Source organism: Sinohyriopsis cumingii, chromosome 3, assembly GCF_028554795.1.
Source record: "Sinohyriopsis cumingii isolate HCF-2022 chromosome 3, ASM2855479v2, whole genome shotgun sequence".
NCBI classification, from domain to species: domain Eukaryota; kingdom Metazoa; phylum Mollusca; class Bivalvia; order Unionida; family Unionidae; genus Sinohyriopsis; species Sinohyriopsis cumingii.
Window position 1 is genome coordinate 46,172,905 of NC_142963.1, and position 21,496 is coordinate 46,194,400.

Below are 21,496 nucleotides of genomic sequence, written 5' to 3' on the forward strand. Positions count from 1 at the left end.
ACTGACAACCAGGACAAGATCAAATTTACCTCAGGCTGTATCAAGTTTATCAGGTTCTTGTCTTTGGGCAAGTCCAAAGAGTTTGGAGAGAAAAAGGAGGTCATGTGAAGCAATGGCATCTGTTACATGGAAATTAAATGTAATGAAACTTTCACCAGAAGCTTGTAATTGTTGTTGTTGTAGGGTTTAACACCATTTCTCAGCACACGATAGGCTATACATGGTGGCCAGTATTAATGGTGGAGGAAGAACCCGGGAAAACGCAGAAAGAACCACCAACCCATGAGAAGCTATTGGCAAGTTTTCTCACACACCCACATTGGCTGAATCTGAGACTTGAACTGGCGCAGACAGAGGTGAGATGGCAGTGATCCATAACGGAGAGCGCCTTTGACCACTGAGCCACTTGGCCCCCCCCCCCCGAAACTTGATGTAAACTAATATAAAAAAATCTCTCTCTCCCTCATTATAGAACATTTATTACACTAGCATGATCTGTAACCAAATTTTTCCGTGATACCTTAGTTCGGATTCCGAGTTATTTTATTATAATGCGCTTTTGAGAATTACTGACTTTTTTTGTGCTGCATATAATCCAGGATAAATATTAATATATCATTTAAAATGGACTGTTACAACATTAACATAATACATGCAACAAACGGTGCAAATATACATGATACATGTCGAAGAAACAAAATGTATGACTTTTGAGACTGAATATATATTTGACTGATACATAAAGACAAATTTGATATATAAAGCCACAAACAGCAATAACACAAGGTATAGCTCTTCATGTTCTACAACTTTTATACTTTTAGCAGTATGCCAACATTCTCTCCATTGTGTCTATTGCAGATGCATACACCTTTATCTTGTACCTACTATGCTTTAAGAAGTACATAAGTGTAGAGCCAAATTATTATTGGATTGTGGATTACATGCAAGATATACTTACCTCAGCCCCTCTCAAGCTCCTAGTTATGTTAGCTAGTAACCTTTGATGAGTCCCCCTATTAAGCCAAAATTTTATAAAGGATTTTATGTGTTTGTGTATCCCCCTAAGGTATTTTAAGGTATTTGGTGTCTCTTTTTCAAAATAAAATCAAAGTGAATTTAGTATAACAGAGGTAAACGGCATTTATTTAATACTTCAAACTGTACAGACTTATTTAAACAGAAAATGGTAATCAAATGAAAGCATAATTTTTAAAATATTTTTCTCAAAACAGTTTATGAAATTTTTAGTCACTTCTCTATTGAAATAAAGAAAAGAAAAAACTTAAAACCATCTTATAATTAAGACTACATGTAGTATGAGGGATATTAGTATTTGCTTATGATAAAATGGAACCAATGGTGATATAAACGTATACATGTGTTATCGCCACAACTGTGTCCTTACAACTGCTACCATTAACAACAGAATTGATCATTACAAACCAATTTTTAAATCCTTTGCCCAATTGGTTAATATGCTTAATAATTTTCTTGGTTACAATGACAGAATCACGAGTCTTTTGTATCTCAAGCTTTATATTTATTTAGGTTCTAATTTTTCTGACTTGTTTCCTAAACCTCTCTTTCAGTTTTGTTCCCCTGCCATGAATTTTGCAAGGTGAAACAAACATTAGTCAGATCTCGTTTTAATTATTGGATGTAGATCATAAGATCATGTGAGTGCACCAAGCCTAAAATTTTGTATACCAAGCCTTACATTTTTCACAACCATGCTTTAAAACGGGGAGCATGGGAAAATGTTACAGTGATGTCCGTCTGACCAATAGTCTATTAACAGTTAGATTTCCATATCAAGACTTGCATTCTCCTTTACAGTCCTTCACTAAAATTTTAGTGTTGGCTGCTCTATAATGGACAAAGAACAGTCTTTATTTGGGGTTCATAAAGGTCGAAGGAAATGTGTTGCACTGCAATAACAGGAGTTCTGCTTCACATATTACATTTCCAATTTCGGCAAGTAGCTTGGTCTACAAGAGACAGATAAACTAATTGATTTGTGGTTCAGAAGGTCAAGGTCATTGACTAATAAAATTGTTTCCTTATTTATATTCTGGCTTGCACACACATATACATACATATACAGTATAAATATATATATATATATATATATATATGAATGACAAATTTAGTCTATCCATTTTCAGATAATACATAGAAAAATTATGTAATGTAACAGAAGATCAGAAAAATATCTATGCTTTATTCTTTTGATCACTTTTGCATCATCTTTATGGATGCTCTAAAGGTGAATACATCATTTCTTTTTAATAGTTTTATAAATAAACAATTTGACATTGTAATATTATTTACATCATTGTTTTTGTGGCGAGATGTTAACAACGTTCCTACATATATATATATATATATATATATATATATATACCATACTTGTACATAAAATTAAATCATATATATATATACCATACTTATACATAAAATTAAATGCATTGAATTCACACATATTAATGCAAAAATAAATGATTTATGCATTATTTATTTGTGATGCCTTTTACACAGGTCAGGCAAAAAATGAACTAAGGAAGAGAATTAGAATACACAGACATCAAACAAAAACCTAAGAACATGACATGAATTGCAATTCAAGAATCGTGGTCTGTGCTTTAATGTGTGTGAAGTGTGAAGCATTTTCCATAGGTCAGACGGAAAATGACCTAAGGAAGAGAATGACAGTAACATAGACAACAAACAAAAACAGAAGAACTTGGGTTATTAAAAGTCAATAACATACACATAACTGTTCAGGAGGAAACTTTGAGTTTAAAACCTGACCTTGTGTACAATTTAGAGTTTTTTTCTTCTCCCCACAGTAATCTATTACGTCGCAGATCAAGTGAAATTTGTATATAATGGGGATCTGGTAAACAATTATTTATTTCTGTTTAATTTCAGCCTTTTGGAATCTTTGATCAAAGTTTATAGTTGTGTTCAGGAATAATTTAAGACGAATTATTTATTTACATTATTCATGGGAACTACAAAGTACTCAGACTTATTGGACTAAAACACTACTTTGTGATTATGGAGAACTCATTCAAAGACATTCTGGATTATATCATTGTGGTACATCGGAACATTCAGGACTGCTTGAATTAATCCGGAACATTCAATAATTTGTTTCTCTTTATTACACAAAGGAAGCACCACAAATTTGAACCAAAAATCTCACACTAGGCACTCGTTTTCATTTCAAAATTATTTAAGTGAAATATTAATGTATTATTTAAAGGTACGCATGAGGTGAATCGATTAGTTTGCACGACGTCTTTATGTATCGTACTTGTGTCAGTCCCCGCATATCTAGTACAGTATAGTTCAAGGATGTTTTGATCTTGACCAATGGCCAGCAGGTACTGCATAGAGTTGCTATAGGTGAGTGTTTACATGTGGGAGTGTTGAGAAAGTGTTTCTATTATTAATTTTTTAAGAAGCTGAGGACATATTCTCTCTTTAATGTTATAATATATGCGTTTCAAAACAGGTTAGGTGATTACTCTTGTTTCTGCTCTTAATTGGATTTAAATATCTGACTTTAAATCGGTTAATTTTCCAGTCTCTGCTTTTTGTTGAGGACCTAAATATCTCATCAATTAACATACATCGCTTAGTTCCCAAATAATTGTTCTTATTCGTTTTGTGTAGGATAGGGTATGAAAGGAAAGATGTTATTATACATGGAAACTTACTTAAGGCCAGACTGTGAATACCAAATCATGTCCTTTTGCAAAATGCTTTAATAGTGATATTTGCTGGCATATACAATCAAGGACGTTACAACTGCTCTCCCTAGAGTTCACGTGCTTATCTGGAATATTATTTGGCACCAGCGAGATGAAAAGTTTTGACATCATATCATAAAGACCATTTTTATACATATCTTCCGTTATGCAGTCACTCGGCATACGGGTGATGTGCATTATTACAAGGTATTTGTGGGACGAATCAAAATGCACACGTTGGAAATGGGAACCGTTTGGGTAGACACATCTTTAAGAGGACAATATACAGTAAAAAACGTTTATCCAGTCTCATTACGTTTGTTTGCGAAGGAATGGTACTGCAACAGACTTATGCTAATTTTGCGGCTATTATTTCTAAGGCAGCGGTACGACATCTTATGAACCCAAATAGGGACATGGAAACATCAATAAGTATTTCGCAAATAGTGTTTACAATGGAAATCAAAGAATATACCCATAACAAGTTAAAGATTTGTTTCATATATGCACAGTGGTAAAGCATATTTGATGTTTATTACGACAATTTTGCCATTTTTCCTGAAAAAAATTGGCGGCATAAAATATGAGAATGGTTACATATTGTTTCTAGGTTTCTTTCTTGTGCTGTTAATGTAATAAAAATGCTGACGATATATAATAACAGTACGAAATTTATATCTCGTTAGTAGATTCCTCCTTTAAATAGTTCTTCACCCCCACTACGCACCCCCCCCCCCCAGCAAATTTGCAGCAAATAATATTATATTAATACATACTGGGAAGTATTCGCTGCTGACGTGACTGAGAGTCACTCCTTGTATATTGGACAAAAGTTGGTTGAATACGGTTGTTCATATTTAAGATGCAGGGTCAAGAATGTAGTTCGTCCGTGCTTTTGCAAAGATATCGTTCCATTTCTGAATCATTATATATAACAATGTGCTAAAGAAAGTCAAAGTATAAAGTAAAGCACTCTAAATTACATTTTTCTTTAATTCATCTAAATGATGCACGGACTAACGAATTTGTAGAAATATGTCTTCACTTTGACAGTAAGCGATGTCTAATTAATACATACATTTTTGAGGCAGACAGTTAAAAATTATGTCATTTTGCTTTTCTATCGCAACTGATGATCAAAAGCTCCAGAAACGTTAACGCCAGCATCCTCCATCCAAACAGGAGACAACCGTAACCAAACGTAGTAAACATGGGCTAAATTTTCCAGTGTACAGCGAATGATATTGCAGTTGTGAGATTTGGCCAAATGGTTCAGTATTCAATCTGTAGACGGCTAATTGTACAACTGGTCATTTTTGGGTAAATTAGTATTAAATAATTGAAAAGTAACCCGCATCTGTTGAAAAAAGAACATTGGCCATGTTTTTAACGGGGTTTGAAATTCAATTTTACATTGGCCCTTATGTCTTGAGAGAGACATAACAAACTACACAAAAGAGCTAGGCATATTCTACATACCAAGCTTTTCATTTCATTGTTGTTGGGAGGTAAGGTCGAAGCAAACCATTTTACAAGTAGAGGCCTGCCTGTTTTGGCTGTCATGGAAGTGAACAATAGTAAAAGAAAGCTCAGCGTGGTCCAATCGCTTCGTCAGTCAGTCTGTCCTGCTGCTCTTGGGTATTGGTGTGATGACGTATCGAAACATTATAAGATTGGACGGAAATATTATATGACCAAATGTTCGATTATGATTTTGCAAAATGGAACAGAAACTTTTTTTATAAAATGTTCAACTTGTTTTGAAGAGAAGAATCTTTAAAGAAAACTAAAATATCCAAACCCTTTATTTTTTAATATAACTCAACCACCCAAGAGCATGGCAGACGACAAAATTGTTTTTGAAAACTGAGATGTATGTGCTGTTCTTTGGTACAAAATGCTGCAAAGTAGCCTGAAATTTATATTTGCTGACACAAACAATGACGCACACTGCCTTTCTTCTCTCCCGAGTTCTCGTGGTTATCTGTATCGAGTTTTGGTACCACATAGATGAAAACGTCTGAACACACATCATGTCGACAATATTTGTAAATATATTTTCTCATAAAGTCAATTGCATATAAGTGATGTCTGTTTAATCAGTAAATCTTTGTTCATTTTTGGATAATTTTTATTTAAATTGACCATACTGATATTTACCTATAAAGTTCTTAAAATACAGATCATGTGAGGCTTGGAAAATGGCAATATGAAAGACTTTTTTTCTTTCTTTCTTGTCTGAACGCATATAAAAGAATGCATATATTGAAACTTTTACTGTCTTTGTACTTTACACATGAAGTCCTCTTTTGTGTAACATGCCGATAACGCTGTAATGAATCTGTACGAAGAGTTAACACTATTTACTGTGCATCCATGTAGGTTTTAGTTTTTCTTCAATCGATATAGTCTTTTCTGATGATCAGATCAAAATCATTTATTGTTTTCATCCAACAGCCGTTAGTCACAATTAAAGTGTAGTATTGTCTTGCACATTCTGTGATTCAGTCCGTTACAAGTTGTTAAATATGTGAGCTGGATGAATCTTGTCTTATCGGTGATTAATCATGACATTCTGAAACAAAACAAAACAAAACACTCAACATAAAATTCGGCATATAAATAAAGTATCATGTATATCTATGTTTCTGTGATATTGCACACACGACTGTTTCCAACCTCTCAGTCTACCATCTAAATTTCTAGTTTCTTCCAAATTAAAATCTTCAACCAAAACAAAATTATAAAAAAATCAGGAAAAGAAAGAAACGGTAGCTAGAAAATCCTTTATTAATAATAAAACTCCTTTTGACGTGACCCCCTGCAGGAAAAGTCATTTTATGTGCTGCTCATTCAACATAAACATTTTTAAATAGCCCAAAACGAGTCTTCAAGAAAAAGCAAGCGGAAGGAGCCACTTAATGTCCTGCTTTTTTTCTGTTACCACCACCAACACGTATTCTATCAAAAATATGTTGTGTATCGCCATTGTCAGAAAATTAACTGCAAATAAAACACACACACACACACACACACACACACACACACATGAACGAGAGAGAGAGAGAGAGAGAGACAGAGAGAGAGTTGGCTGGGGGCGTTTATTTACTTCTGCATCAGCATCACTACTGTGGGACCATTTTTGGTATGATATGGATGATATGTGCCAGTTTCCTCGCAGTCTTTGTCTGAAAAATATAAGCATTTAATACAATATATATATATATATATATATATATATATATATATATATATATATATATATATATATATATATATATATATATATATATATATATTTATATAATGAACATTTATCAAACGTATGCAATGAATCAATGTGTGTTGTGATATTATACAATAATTCACTTCTGATGAGGTTTTGCAAGACCAGAACTAGAAAACTTAATAAAACAAGCATACAAAAAAACAGTAACAAAATAATCACCAAGGTTGAAGGCTAGTCTGAACATCATTTTTCTGGGGTTCATAGATCCCTGTGTTGACTAAAATCATAGCTCAGTAATAGTTTTATCAGACGATAGTTAAATCAATGGAGTTGATTTCTTACTTTCTTTTTCTTGGCGGGAACTTACAGAAGTGAGACAACAACACTTGATGGAGTTTGAACCCTATGAAAAATCTATAGCAAAACTTAAAAGCAAAGAGGTGTTTTCTAGCTTTAGATATTATACTGGTATGAATCGAAAACGTAAAAATCATAAAATTAGAGCAGAATAAACTAACAATGTACTTTTTCCAAAAAAATTAAGTCTTAAAACTCACATTTTATTCGAAAATATGGAACACGGAATAAAAGATATATGAACAGTCTTGCAGATAAAATGAAATAAACATTTATTGTGTCTAATTTTTAATATGTGATATATGATGCAGAAATGCATGCATGCAAACAGAACACTGACGAACAGATGTTACACCTCAGGGATGCTGTTGGCATTATATATCACCATCGTTTGGGCACGTGAAGATGATACAACTATTAATCAATTACAACTCTGACCATTTAGTCAGTCAGATTACAGGAAATTATTTTTGTTTGGTTTTGAATTGTTATTAATAACAGTACTATATGTGATTCTAAATAAACTAACTTCAAAAAATATTTGAACCAGACTTTTCTGCATCGTGCTTGATGATGATTTTAGACAGTGAAAGTTGTTTAGCAAAGGAAAACAAAGGGGAAAATAACAGCTACCTGCACATGGATAAAGCAAAATTAGATTTGCCATTTAAGTATGAATTTTGATAGGATTATTGGCAAATATGAATGAATCACTGAATTGCCTTGAGTTACAAATGAAGAGGGGAAGAAAGAAATGAAAAAAGAAAATGGTTAAACCCATGATAAGTTTCTTCCACTCCTTTGTGAAATCTTGTTTTGATGGAGATAACCTCAAAAACATCTTGTCTTGATTTTCGACGACGATCTAGGGATTTGTCGTTGCACTTAAATCACCACTTTCAAACATACAACCCGTGCTTCTAGTTGAGTTTATGATACAATTATTAGATTTTCAAAAGCTTTTGCCTCTACTTTGATTCTTTATTTTATGACACGTGATTAGAAATTTTATATTTACATCAGACAACTATGTATGTCTTGAATTGATCGAAATATGGAAATCTCGCCACACTGTGTTAGTACATTCCTTTAACATATAACCGCCTTACCTTCTGTAGAAATAGAAGGTTGCTCCAGCTATCAACAGGATCAAAAGTGGGATACAAATTCCGAGCGCTGCCTTTCCGCCTGAAGAGAGACCTGACTCTTCTGGACCACGAAAGGATTCGCCGGTCGGCTCTACTGAAGAATGTTTCTGCGTGGTGCTTGATTTGGGAGTAGGGTGTATCGTTTGTTCACTTGTTCTTGCAGATGATGTCGTAAACGGCATGCTGTTGGTTGGCGAAGAAGAGGGTGTCATGGACGTAGTTTTAGAGCTCGTTGTGCTCATTGTTGAAGCAGGCGTTGTTGTAATGAGCGGTAGGGTTGTTATTGTTGTAGAAAACGTTGTCGAGGACGTAAGTGTAGAAATCGTTGTAGTGATCGTTGTGCTCATTGTTGGAATAGAAGACGTTACTGTACTGGACGGTAAGGTTGCCATTTTTGTAGAAGACATTGTCGAGGACGTAGGTGTAGAGATCGTTGTGCCTATTGTTGGAAGAGACGACGTTGTACTGGATGGAGCGGCATTCGATTTTGAAATTGAAGACAACGAGTCATTAGTTACACTTGTAGAAATTGAGGTCGAAATTTCCGCATGTGTACCATTGAAAGTATGTGCACTAGACGTTAAAAGTTGAGCTGAGCTTTTGATTATTGGGATTGTTGATGAAAAAGAAGGTGAAATAGAGGAAAACGTAGATGTGGAAACAGTAATCGATGGAAATGATGTTGTGCTTTCAGTACTAAATATGACAGTTGAAAAATTGTTGGTGTTGTGTGACACAGTCGATGTTGTAGTCGAAGATTCAGTCTTATTATTCCCATTGACCGTGTAAGATGTTTTAGTTGATGTTGATGATTCCGCTATTGTCGAACTAAGCTGGTTTGTTGAAGGGGAACTGATTGTTGTTGCTGTCACTGTTGTACCTGTCGCTGACGTCACTGGTGTTGTTGTTGCTGTTGTTGTGTCTGCTGCTAATGATGTCTGAACCATGCCTGATATATGTATTGAGAAACTGTTTGATGACATTTCAGTGCTGAGATGACTTTCTGAAATATAGAATGGGGTTAACTTGTTTACTTGAAATGAACTATCATTCTTTGCTTAATGCTCTAGAGTCTCTAAAGTGGAAAATACTTTACAAGTCGTACATTTACATTTATTAAAGTCTTAAAGGTAAAGGCATAGTTCACAATTTTCATACTATCTGAACAGAAAGAAAAATTGAGAAAAAAATGTTTCTTTTTATTCATAATATATGGGTAAAATGTAAACGTCTACCAAGTGAAATACGAATAACACGGGGAAAAGACCAAGAATAAGGGAAACAGCAGCAGCAACAATTAAAACATTAGAAAAAGAAAAAGTCCAGAATGATTAAGCCTTTTATTGCTACTATTTAAGATGCTGCTTGTTGTTTTGTTAATCTCATTAGCTGTCATCGCTATCGGGCAACGATATTACCAAATTTAGGCTTAACGTCAATTATGATATTCTGGTCGGCGAACAAAATTATTCGATCTCACACGTATAAATTATTTTGGAAACAACTCCCGAGGCCGTATAGAATAGCTGCCAGCAACTGTCGCCATGGGCGAACCATGCAATCGGTGCCCGTCTCCGCCTCTAAACCCTCTCCTAAAATGTGTGGACCCATTTAAATTGGTACCCTAGGCAACCGCTTAGTTCGCCTTTATTGACGGACCGCCCTGAAAAACTCTATTTCTTGTGAAGATATGTTACTCACAACTGGTTCTATTTGTTGCAAGTTTAATTTGCAACCAGTTGTCTCACGAGTTAAAGCTGTATATGCCGAACTGTTAATTCTCTAACTTATGCCAAAAATGTGTCCACAAATGAGTATTTTTGCCGCACATATAAAGTCACTTTAACATTTTAAACATTTGTTTTTTTTTTCTGGTCCACATGAATAAATAGTTCAAGATAATGAAATAAAATAAATATTTTCGTCCAGGCCACGGTTTTATGAATTTGTCGTTTATGTTCCTATCGGACGTGAGCTAGCAGAGTCAGATGATCAACGCTTACATACTATTGGAATATAAAAGTTACGTGCCTCACGTTATATGACTATATGATGAAACAGAAGTTATATACCAGGAAGAGTCTGTCTAACATAAACGGGTGTGTTCCCATATTTTTTGACGTTATCGCACGAACACATCTCATTGATAATTACGCTGTCCTTCATTAAGTTTAATTAACTGAAATAATTATCCTTAAAACATGACAACTGAAACAGATTTAGGATCGGCGAGAGCTGAAATCAACGAATCTTCTCTTCTTATGAATTATGACAAGGTTAGTCAATCATGCCACACTGTACACTTACTATATAGATTGCACTCTTTATTCGTTGCTTGTAAAACAAACTCAACAAGCATCTCGTGACTATCTTCGCGAATCCGCAGTCAACAGAATATTAACTACTAAAAATATCACTGTCAGCAAAACAATTAATCTGAAATCAGTCAGGAAAGCATAGGTCTTATTAATTCAGGTATCAAAACTAAGAAAATGGTCAGATTTGGTGCAATAGGTGTGGAGTTTCAGCTTAAATACAAGGAGAAGGAATCTTAAAATATTTTTTCCTACTGAGTCCCAAAGAATCATCTTGCATGAAAACACAAACCTTGATAATGACCCGATCTTTCGCACATTACCAAACTTATCGAGGGGACACCGATTGGCCGAGTGGTCTAAAGTGCTTACCGTTCAGGATCACTGCTATATCACCTCTGTCAGGGTGGTTTTGAGTCTCAGGCTCGGCTAACGTGGGTACGTGAGAAAGCTTGCCAGTAGCTTATCGTGGGTCGGTGGTTCTTCCCGGGGTTTTCCATGGCTCTTCCTCCACTAGTTATAATGACCGGCATATATAGCCTATCTTGTGCTGACAATCGCGTTGAACCCTACAAGAACAACAAACTTATCGAACCCCTAGGTCAAGGAATAGTTTGTACTTCATGTTTATGTATTACACAGCAACAAAAACGTGCTAAATGAATTAGTTAATGAACATGGTGTTTTCTTTATTTAAAATATCAGTTGAAGAATTTATGGTTTTTTTTGTGACTCTGTCGATGATGATGTGAAAGATTCAGTATTGTTATCACCGTTGTCTGTTTTGGATGTGTTAGCTGATGTCGACGATTGCGCTACGGTTGGACCATGTTGTGTTGTTGAAGGCGAGCTGGTCGAACCGTGGCTTATTGTTAGTGTTGTTGTCACTGTTGTGTTTGTAGCTAATGGCACTGTTATTATTTTTGTTGCTGCTGATGTCGACAGTAGCTCCTCTGACGCATGTACTGAGATACTGTGTGATGACGTTTCAGTGCTGAGATGACTTTCTGTAACATAGAACGAGACTGTATTGTGTACTTGAGTTGAACAACGCGTATCAAAGCACACAGCAGTTAGGCAACAATCGAGACGATTCCTTCATTAGACGAACTTATCCTTCCTTGCCTAATGCTATGCGGTCTCTTTGGTGGAAAACAATGTGCAAGTCGTATATTTACATTAATCAAAGCAATGGCATAGTTCACAATTTGAATAGTATCTGAACATAAACAAAATTGTTGAAAAAGATTTCTTTCCTTTCATTCATAATGTATTGAAAAACCGAAAACTTCTAACAAGAAGAATACGAATGACACTTGAAAAAACAATAACAAGGAAATTAGCAGCATCAACAATTAAAGCCTTTGAAGGAGAAAATGTTCTGTACGATTAACATTGTTATTAATGCTATTTCGGATGTTGCTTTTGTTCTGTTAAACGTATGAGCAGTCGTCTCAATGGGGCAGCTTGATTTTAGAAAGCGGGAACTTAATTATTTGATAATTATGACATCAGACGGAGAAGAAAATACTGTAATTGGAACACACACGAGGATGCGTGATGATATAGTATGAAATTATCATACGTTGTTAAAGAAAATTATCATACGGGTAAGATAATTTTTTAGAGTATCCGAGCGTAACAGTCACCAAACAGGTAGCTCTCATCTAATACACTATCACTCCGGATGCTATTGACAGGCATCGAGGCATATATAAATTAATAGTCAGGTACATACATCCTGTATACCAATGAGTGATTATATTAAATATCGAGAAAAAAATATTATCGTGCAGGGTAACAGGATGAAGCCGGGTTTAGAACAGACTTTGGCAAGTCGTTGAAACAGTTTCGTGATTAAGATGTTCATTTATAATGTGCGTTTGCCGACGCCATAGTGCATGTGTCAGCTAATGAATAAAATGAAAACAATAAAAAATCTCCGTAGGTTCATTGCGTAAAGAAGTGCAGAGTTAGATACATTATATATAAGAATGTTGGTCGTGTGTGTGTGTGTGTGTGTGTGTGTGATTTGGACTTTTAACGTAGCTTTAACAATTTTTCAGTCATATCGCTACGATGTCTGCCGTGTGGAAGTTTATTGCGATGTCTAGCAGACATGTAGCATGATGTCCCACCCAGTCACATTATCCTGACAACAGGCAGACCAGTCCTAACACTACCCTCTTAATGCTGAGCGCCAAGCGAGGCAGCTGTTAGTACCATTTTTCTAAGTCTTTGGTATGACTCGGCCGGGAATCGAACCCACGACCTTCCGCATCCGAGGCGGACGCTTTAAACACTAGACACCGGTGCGATTGGTCGAGAGAAATATTTTCATATATAAAAACAGACAAACAAGTATACAGTTAAAACTCTAGTTTTGTTTGCATTTACTTCAACTGCGCCTTGTTGTTAAAAGAGAACATTAGTTCATAACAATTTCCAACATGAATAAAGCAATATGGCGTTGATGCCACGAGGACTAAAACTATGACCTGATAATAGACAAGCCAGGTTTCATCTGACCGAAAACCAAATTAACTGCTTCCTATTTTATGTTTAACATCATTACCATCTAAGACTGTTCTGGTGGCCTATGTGGTTAGAGCGCCCGCCTCAGATGCGGGAGGTCGCGCGTTCGAACTCCGGCTGAGTCACATCAGAAAGACTTATAGCAATGGTACTAACAGGTGCCTTGCTTGGCGCTCAGCATTAAGAGGTTAGTATTAGGACTGGTCGGCCTGGTGTCAGGTTAATGTGACTGGGTGGCATATTATGTCACAGCGCTAGAATCACTGTAAACTGCCATTGCTGCAGATATCGTAGCGATATGACTCACATTATTAAAGCTACGTTAAATCTATCTCTCTCTCTCTCTCTCACACACACATACACACACATTAGGGTCTGACAAGTAAGTTGCCTTTGTTGTTGCTGTTATGGAATTAACACCATTTTTCAGCATATGATACATTGATAGATATGCTCATACAAGCATATTATACGTTTAGTAGAGGACGAATCCGAGTGAACATTGGGAAGAACAACCGACCCACAGGCAAGCTTTCTGGCATTCATACGTTGTCCGAGTCTGAGACTCGAACCGACGCACTCCGAGGTGAGCTGTCGGTAATCTGTAAAGAAGGGCGCCTAAGATCACTCTGCCAAGAGAGGCCCCAGACAAGTTGTTGTTTCAGTGGGGTTTAACGCCATTTTTCAGCACACAATAGGATATTCATGGCGTCCAGTATTAATGGTGGAGGAAGAACCCGGGGAAACCCCGGGAAGAATACTGGCAAGCTGTCTCACATACCCACATTGGCCGAATTCTATACTCGAACCCACGCAGACGGAAGTGAGATGGCAGTGATCCGTAACTGAAAGCGCTTTAGACCACTCGCCCCATCCCCCCAAGAAAATAATAGTTATTTACAGCGTAGAAGTATTGTAATCAGTGGTTTCAACTACATAATTTATCTATATATTGTCGGTAAACCGACCTTGTAATGTCACGAACAATCCGAAAAAACAAACATGCATACATCCAGATTGAGGAATTAGTGTATATGTGGGTGGGTGGGGGACTAGTGAACACACACCGCCCCCACCCAAAGAAAAACAGAGTGAGGGAGGTGGGGTGATGGCGAGGCGGAGCTGATACGTACCCGCTACCCACTAAATCAACGTGTATCTACAGCTACAAGAATGTTCCCTAAAAATTCTGTACACATAGATTGCTAAAATTATGCCCTAGAGACGCTTAAAATGTAGGAGCCTGAGACGGCTTAGTCTCCCTTATTGCCCCTACCAGGGATACATCACACAGAAGTAGTGAATGGGGTCACTTTAGCCTATTCTTTTCATACAGGACGGCAAGTGAGTCTAAACATAGCATAGTGTATTAGAAACTACTTTGTAAACAAACAATTTACGCTCATTTTGTACAAGTTTGGGCTTTTGGTTTACTAGATTTGTTTGTGGAAGAACTAAACGAACTGTTTCGCTCATCTAAGCGTAGAGACAATAAAATTAGCGACGTGGACAAGTTCACACTTTTAAACATGCAGACGAATGAATGTGATATTCGCAAAGTTAACAACAAACGTGAGAGACGCAATAATTGAAAATACTGAATATTTATACAGTTATTTATGAGGAATATTTTCGCAAACAGAATGGTTCAGACTATGAACAGTGCTCTATAGGGTCTGTAAAAATAGCACAGAAAAACAATATTATGAGGCCAAGGGCTACTGCATAACTATCCCAGACGTACCGTTTTACAAGTCAGTCAAAACACTAAATTCGAGAAAAAATGCAACTGAAGGTTTTGGTAGGAAACTAAGAGCCTCAATGCTAACAAGTACAGACGACGAAAACGTATTATTTCTGCTGGCTAAATGGACGGTTGCACAATAGCTGCTTTGCAATTTTCCCCGTTAATCTTATTAAAGTCGTATATCCATTGCCCTTCACGTAGGATAGTGGAGATCTGATTCTAATCAGATTGTTATCCCCGTTTAACTATTCTGATACAATGTTAGGCTATCTATAGAAGACATGCAATGTATGACACATGTCATAGCTGGGGTCCCTCCAACAGTGACCATACAAGACTAACAGGGTATATGTTATCTTTAGTTCACGATGTGAATTAACACATTAACTTACATTTATGTGTCTTGAATTTCCTAAAATGTACTTTCTTAGTTCTGCAAATCCGAATCACATAAACCATGTCATGGAAAACCTGATATACACCAAAACTGTGCTGTAATTTCGACTACATTTCCAACTGCAATCACGTCTCCTTAATACGCTAAAATGACAATAAATCCAGTCCATCATACGCATAAAAGCATAACTGTGTCGGATACAACCCCTATCCCACCCAAAAAACAAACAAACAAAAATCCACCAATTCTAGGTCACATGAAAGTTTTTCTTCAATACTAATTCATTCAAAATATGACTTTAAATATCAGTTTTAAGTAGACTAAATTGAGAATTCTTTTAAAAACTATAGTTAAGCGCGCAACGAAATTCAAAGGTCGCAGGGCGGTGCTGTGTGCTCATTAATGTTGTTAATATGCATTGATGAAGCTATGATTGTGTATTTATTTTTAAATACGGTGTAATTTAAATTACTTTGTTTCTTCTAGTGTATTCCTTTAATAGTAAACCATCGGTAGGAAAACGAAATGAGTATATAATTAAAAAGGTTACTGCATTTGTATGGGAAAATATGAACTCGTTTTGTTTTACTAATACTGCATTCCAAAGGTAGTGCAGTATTACTTAGAAAAAAAATCTCGTTCATATTTTCCCATACAAATGCAATAACCTATACATACTATATTTAGCAAATATAATGCAAATTGTATTATCAACGTTAACGTTCATACCTCGAATTCGAAATATCTGAAATATGCCCCATTGTGAGAATACACGCACGTTTTAACAAGTTAAAAGTTAGACGGAATACACTGTTCAAGGACATTTTACATGCTGGTCAGAATGAAATTGGTACAAAAGCTATCTAATCAATGAAATCAGGTTGAAACGAACTTTGTGTTTACATATTACCTGGGGAATTACTGGAAATAAATCCAAGGATTGTATCGCAGCTCTAACAACATAAACCCTGATTAAAGTGAATGGAAAGATAAAAGACCAACAACATTCGATCACATTTAGTTGGCTTCTGTACATGGATATCTTATATCAAAATCGCTAAACAAATTCATGTTTGACTCCTCTGTTGAAGACATTTAAGATATCAAAAAATCAGCCAGTGTATGGTATAATGAGGAGGGAGTCATGATATGAAATCCATAGTCAGTATAAGGTCCTATATTTATAATGCGAAGGACGGGGTTCATAAATGAAATGAAATATATAGCCATTAGAAATCTGACATTCATAGTGTATTATGACAAGATAATAACTGACATGGCAACCACTATCAGTATAAGGTATGACATACATAATGTAATATGAGGGAGGGGGAGAAGGATCATACATGTCATATGTACATGCAGATGCCCTTGAGTATAATTTTCCTATTTTTCTGCTACGGATCTGTGAGCCGCATACTTATTAATTGTAAACTGTTTTCATAAATCAGCCAATCAAGCTATATATCCATTTACCGGATATTTGAGATTCCTTACAATGTATGGTGATCATTTTATATTTTCATGCATCAAACATTGTCCAAGAAGCAAAATGTGCAATTTTGGATATTCTAATGCTGACAAATAAGACCAACTTACATCGTCAAGTTATACAAAGAACTCCAAGTTGGGGTTTGTATACAATATACACGGGGTTGAGAGGAGTTATAATAAGTTCAACCACCCACGCCCTATTTCCTTTGTCGGCTCGGGGACGTAAAATAAGCTTGATGCGTCCATGCCAATATTTGCATATCACATGAGGCTACAAATAGAGGCAGAACTTGTGTCCTGACGTGCATCTTGTGATGATGTTCCATCCGATATATGCTTTAGCTATTTTGGAAATAGTGCAGTTTACAAGCCCCACCCCCGTATATTTAAAAGAGTTTACTCTTCTTTGCTGTTACCATTGTTTGGTATGTCTTCTGTGGAATATCATAACTTACTAGGCACAATATAGCCAGGATTGTACTAATGTGCCAATTAACCACACACACACACACACACACACACGCACACACACGTACGTACATAAATACATGCATGCTTACATACATGCATGCTTACATACATACATACATACATACATACGATTCCTCCTGTAAACCACGAATTCAACAAACCAGAGAAGAAAATGTCAAAAGGGATGTACTTCGTATTTAAGTAAACGTATCTTCTTCAACACTCTTTCGTAACTTAAAGTAAATAAATTATGACAAATTATAAAACAGGAACATAAAACTCAAGAGGGTACTATACAAATATTTGGATGTTTGCATAAAATTCAACTCCATTCCATAGTTTACTTCCTCCCTATACTACACGTCTTTAAATAGAATACACCAGCTCAACCACGCCCCGAAGAGATATCTGAATAGTCATGTGTCTCTTATTTTTTGTTCTTATAAAGGCGATGAGCTTATACGCTTGTATGAAAAGGACAGAGTGACCACAGGTGGGATCATGTGACCTAATCTTTATGAAAGGCATTGTGTCTGTTATTTACGGATCTTATTTCGCTATTAACTGTCAAAGAACACGGGTAGATAGCAAAATGACTGATACAGCTTCTGAAACTTGCACTAAATGTATTTGACAAAGTACCTTCAATACGTGTACTAAATCACTAATCGTACCTGTTGTGTTGGCTGCTATTCCACATTGTACTGTGAGAATAACACACGTGGCGATCAATATCCAGGTAACGCGGAGCTCCATGTAAATGTTCTTTCCGCACAGAGTGTATATAGTTCAGATAAACTGACAGGTTAAATATACACGATTCAATCAATTCTATGTCATTTTCAGCAAAATGATACTCTTTTAAAACTTCTTTGAATCAACAGGCGTAAAAATGAGTCATTGCAGGATATGCGTATTTCTTCTGACCTTATCGACCAATCCACTGTTTAGTCGCTCTCCTGGAATTTTATAAGCGGCACCCACAATATGACGCGTACTTGTGTTTATCAAGGTATAAGTGACACTAACTGCCTTTATTTGTGAAACCAGATCAACACAAATCGTCTGCAAGAGTTTGACAAAGCTACCCGTTTTTATTTACATTTATTCAGTCAGGTTAATAACAAAGGGGCTTTCAAACTTCCTGTTGTGCATGTTTAGCATTTTACGGCAGCACATGAAGGTTATGTATTGCTGATTAAAGCGTCTTGTCCAAGGACACATTGCAGTAGCCATTTTGGGCATACCCCTTTTGATGCTAATCGAAAATGTAACATTTTAGTGACGAGTCTGTATCATCCATACGGAACATGTATTTCATAATTAGGCAGTAATCACACACACGCACACGCACACACAAACATCATCATCGTCTTACACATAAACAGATACATTTGTCATTCTATCTTCCCGTGTGCCCCGCTTGCCAAACAAGAGGTCGCGAGTTCGAAACTTGCGACAGAATTAAATTTTAACAAAAAATACCTTTTTGTAATTCTATGTTCAAAGTTTCTTTTAAACTCGCTCATCCCAATTTGTTATATGTTTGTTGCATTTTATGTTGAAGCTTTCTTTTATCACTCCCGTCTGGTTCCCAAACAAGAGGTCGCGAGTTGGAAAATCGCGACGGCATCTCAAATTTCTTACAACATATTTTGGGTCAATCTTTATCTTCTTTTGTTTAAACTCGCTCATCCCATTGTGTTTATTTTCTTTACAGTTTTATTCTCGTCCTTGAACGGGTAATTAACATATTATATATACATGTATCTATCTATCTATCTATCTATCTATCTATCTATCTATATATATATATATATATATATATATATATATATATATATATATATATATATATATATATATATATAAGCTAAATCTGGACATGCTCATGTGTCATTTCTTTTTTTGGGTTTGTTAAAGGTTTTATTAAATTCATCAATAGTTTGCAAACAAGTACTTTGCAAGATTTACCGCACAGGTGTGGATTTGACAGCATTCGGACAAGATGTGATTTTCTGCCACACGAGGTTAACTTGCCATAAAGTGCAGAGGATTGCAGTGCCAGTCATAGTCACTCCACCAATTCACCAACACAAAACACATGGTTACTATTTTCAGACCTGGTAGTCCCTGTTATTATCTGTTCCTCTCGCATCGTCAACGTTTTGCGTTAGATACATCTAAAAATGGCAACAACAAGAAACAGATTAAGAAAAGTAAAGACTGTAAAATGCGCATGTCAAATAATATCCATATGATTCAAAATTAATTTCACGTGCCTCATAGGTATTATTTCTAATGCCGGAGAAGGTTGAAAATTAGAATTAAAATAGCTCTGTGCGTCCAGTCAGCAATGTATACGGTCTAGGTGTTAAAATAACTCAAGGTCAAAAGTATAACAATCTAATAAAATATATCAATTGTATTAAATAAATTCATCTACAAATTTCTTATCGCAATATCTTTCGAACAAATACAACCAATGACCTATTCACAGTTGCCAATTACTAAACATCATATGAAATTAAATGTCTTAAGTGAGAGTGTTTCCTTTCAATGTTATCTCTGTTACTCATTTGTCAATTAATGTCCGCCTCTTGTTTCTCTTTGGTACTTCCGGTACCCTTACCCTTGACTGCCCGGAGCAGAAAGGGGGAAGGTCCATTTTCGAAAAATAAAGCTTTCTTTCTACGAAAAATGAAAACAAAAGGTCAATAACATCAAACCGAACAGTCTAACTAAAACCGAGAGTTTCTCTAATTGGGCTAGTTTATTTTCTTACTCTATGTCGTTTGTGTTTTTCCAAACTTGTATAATGTGTTTGTTTGCCCACCGTGACACTCATTTGTGGTCGCACCCTCTCTGCTGCTATTAATGTGTAATTAAATCATTTAATGGTATACAATAATATTGTGTGATTGTATGTCAGCTATGGAATCTCGCACAGCTAGATTAGCTCGAGAGCGACTAGAGGCAATTAAGAAATGTTTCCCCGTCTGTGATGCTGTCAAGCAGCAACAACAAGCGCGTCAGGAGTCTCAGGTGAAGTTTGCAGAAGGTGCAGAACAGTTATTCAAACCAATTATCGAACCAACCAAGAAAATTGTTACAGCAACTGAGGAGGTTCAAAAAGCACTTGAGACATTGCCTGTTTATATTGCTGGCCTTCTTCAAGCAGCTCAACCACCATCCCAGCTACCTCCTCAACCACAACCCGAAGTTCAACCACAATCTCTGCCAAACGTGAAAACTAACATTATGGATAAATTTACGCCGGACGGTATTGCCGATATCCAAAACCCAAGCAAAATACTTGATATAGCTCCGTTTGAATATCGTAATAGAGAGAAATATGTAAAACCCGAATATGTTAAAACATTAAAAGCTGCCAATTGGATTAGGGATATATATCGTTTCTCTGCTGGTATTCAGCAAATCAAATGTAATAAAGATGTTAATAATTTTAACACTTTTAACCAGATAGTAGATGAGCGTATTAGACATTCGATTCTGGAAAGGAGACAAAATGAAGAAGAAATGAAGTTGCAACTTGAAGAAGCCAAACAATCAAAGAAACAAAGAGAAAAAGAAATGAAGTCGAGAATTAAAGAGATTGAACTGGAAAGAAAACAAAGAGAAGAGGATTTGGAATTTGGATAAATTTGACGAAGGAATTACTTACGTTCTTCACCAAGTAAGAAATACGCAAAATGGAAATTAGTCTCAGGAAAATTGGAGAAGGAAGCAGATAAAACAACAAGTGAGGAAGAACGAGAACCTACTGTAGAAGAAATAATTGATGAAACTTATTATAAATATTTTGGTCCAAAAACTGGAAGTGGTCTTATTACTCCATGTCCCAGCAACGTCCTTGCCGATATTGAACGATCAGAAATTCTGATTCACTGAAAACGAGCTGGTAATAATTCTCCAGAAATTAATAATGAAACAGCTGATATTTGTCAACGATTATTTACAGGTGGTATCATTTATATTAATGTTTATCTGTCTCTCATTGATGAAATTGTTGATGATTATC

General features: G+C 35.8%; 1 protein-coding gene across 2 annotated transcripts; it reads right to left on the reverse strand.

The window, feature by feature from the left end:
* Positions 1 to 2,204: 2,204 nt before the first annotated feature.
* LOC149802795 (uncharacterized) lies at positions 2,205 to 18,466 on the reverse strand. 2 transcript variants are annotated; one of them, XM_089952230.1, is made up of 5 exons: positions 18,129 to 18,466; positions 11,584 to 11,817; positions 8,457 to 9,498; positions 6,871 to 6,949; positions 2,205 to 6,336 (listed from the first exon to the last, which is right to left on the reverse strand). In XM_089952230.1, exons 1-5 carry the CDS (start codon positions 18,208 to 18,210, stop codon positions 6,313 to 6,315), a joined length of 1,461 nt encoding a protein of 486 aa, XP_089808356.1. In that variant the 5' UTR covers positions 18,211 to 18,466; the 3' UTR covers positions 2,205 to 6,312. The 2 variants fall into 2 exon arrangements, with proteins under 2 accessions (XP_089808356.1, XP_089808357.1); XM_089952231.1 differs by lacking the exon at positions 11,584 to 11,817 and having other exon boundaries at positions 18,129 to 18,456.
* Between the last annotated feature and the right edge of the window lie 3,030 nt (positions 18,467 to 21,496).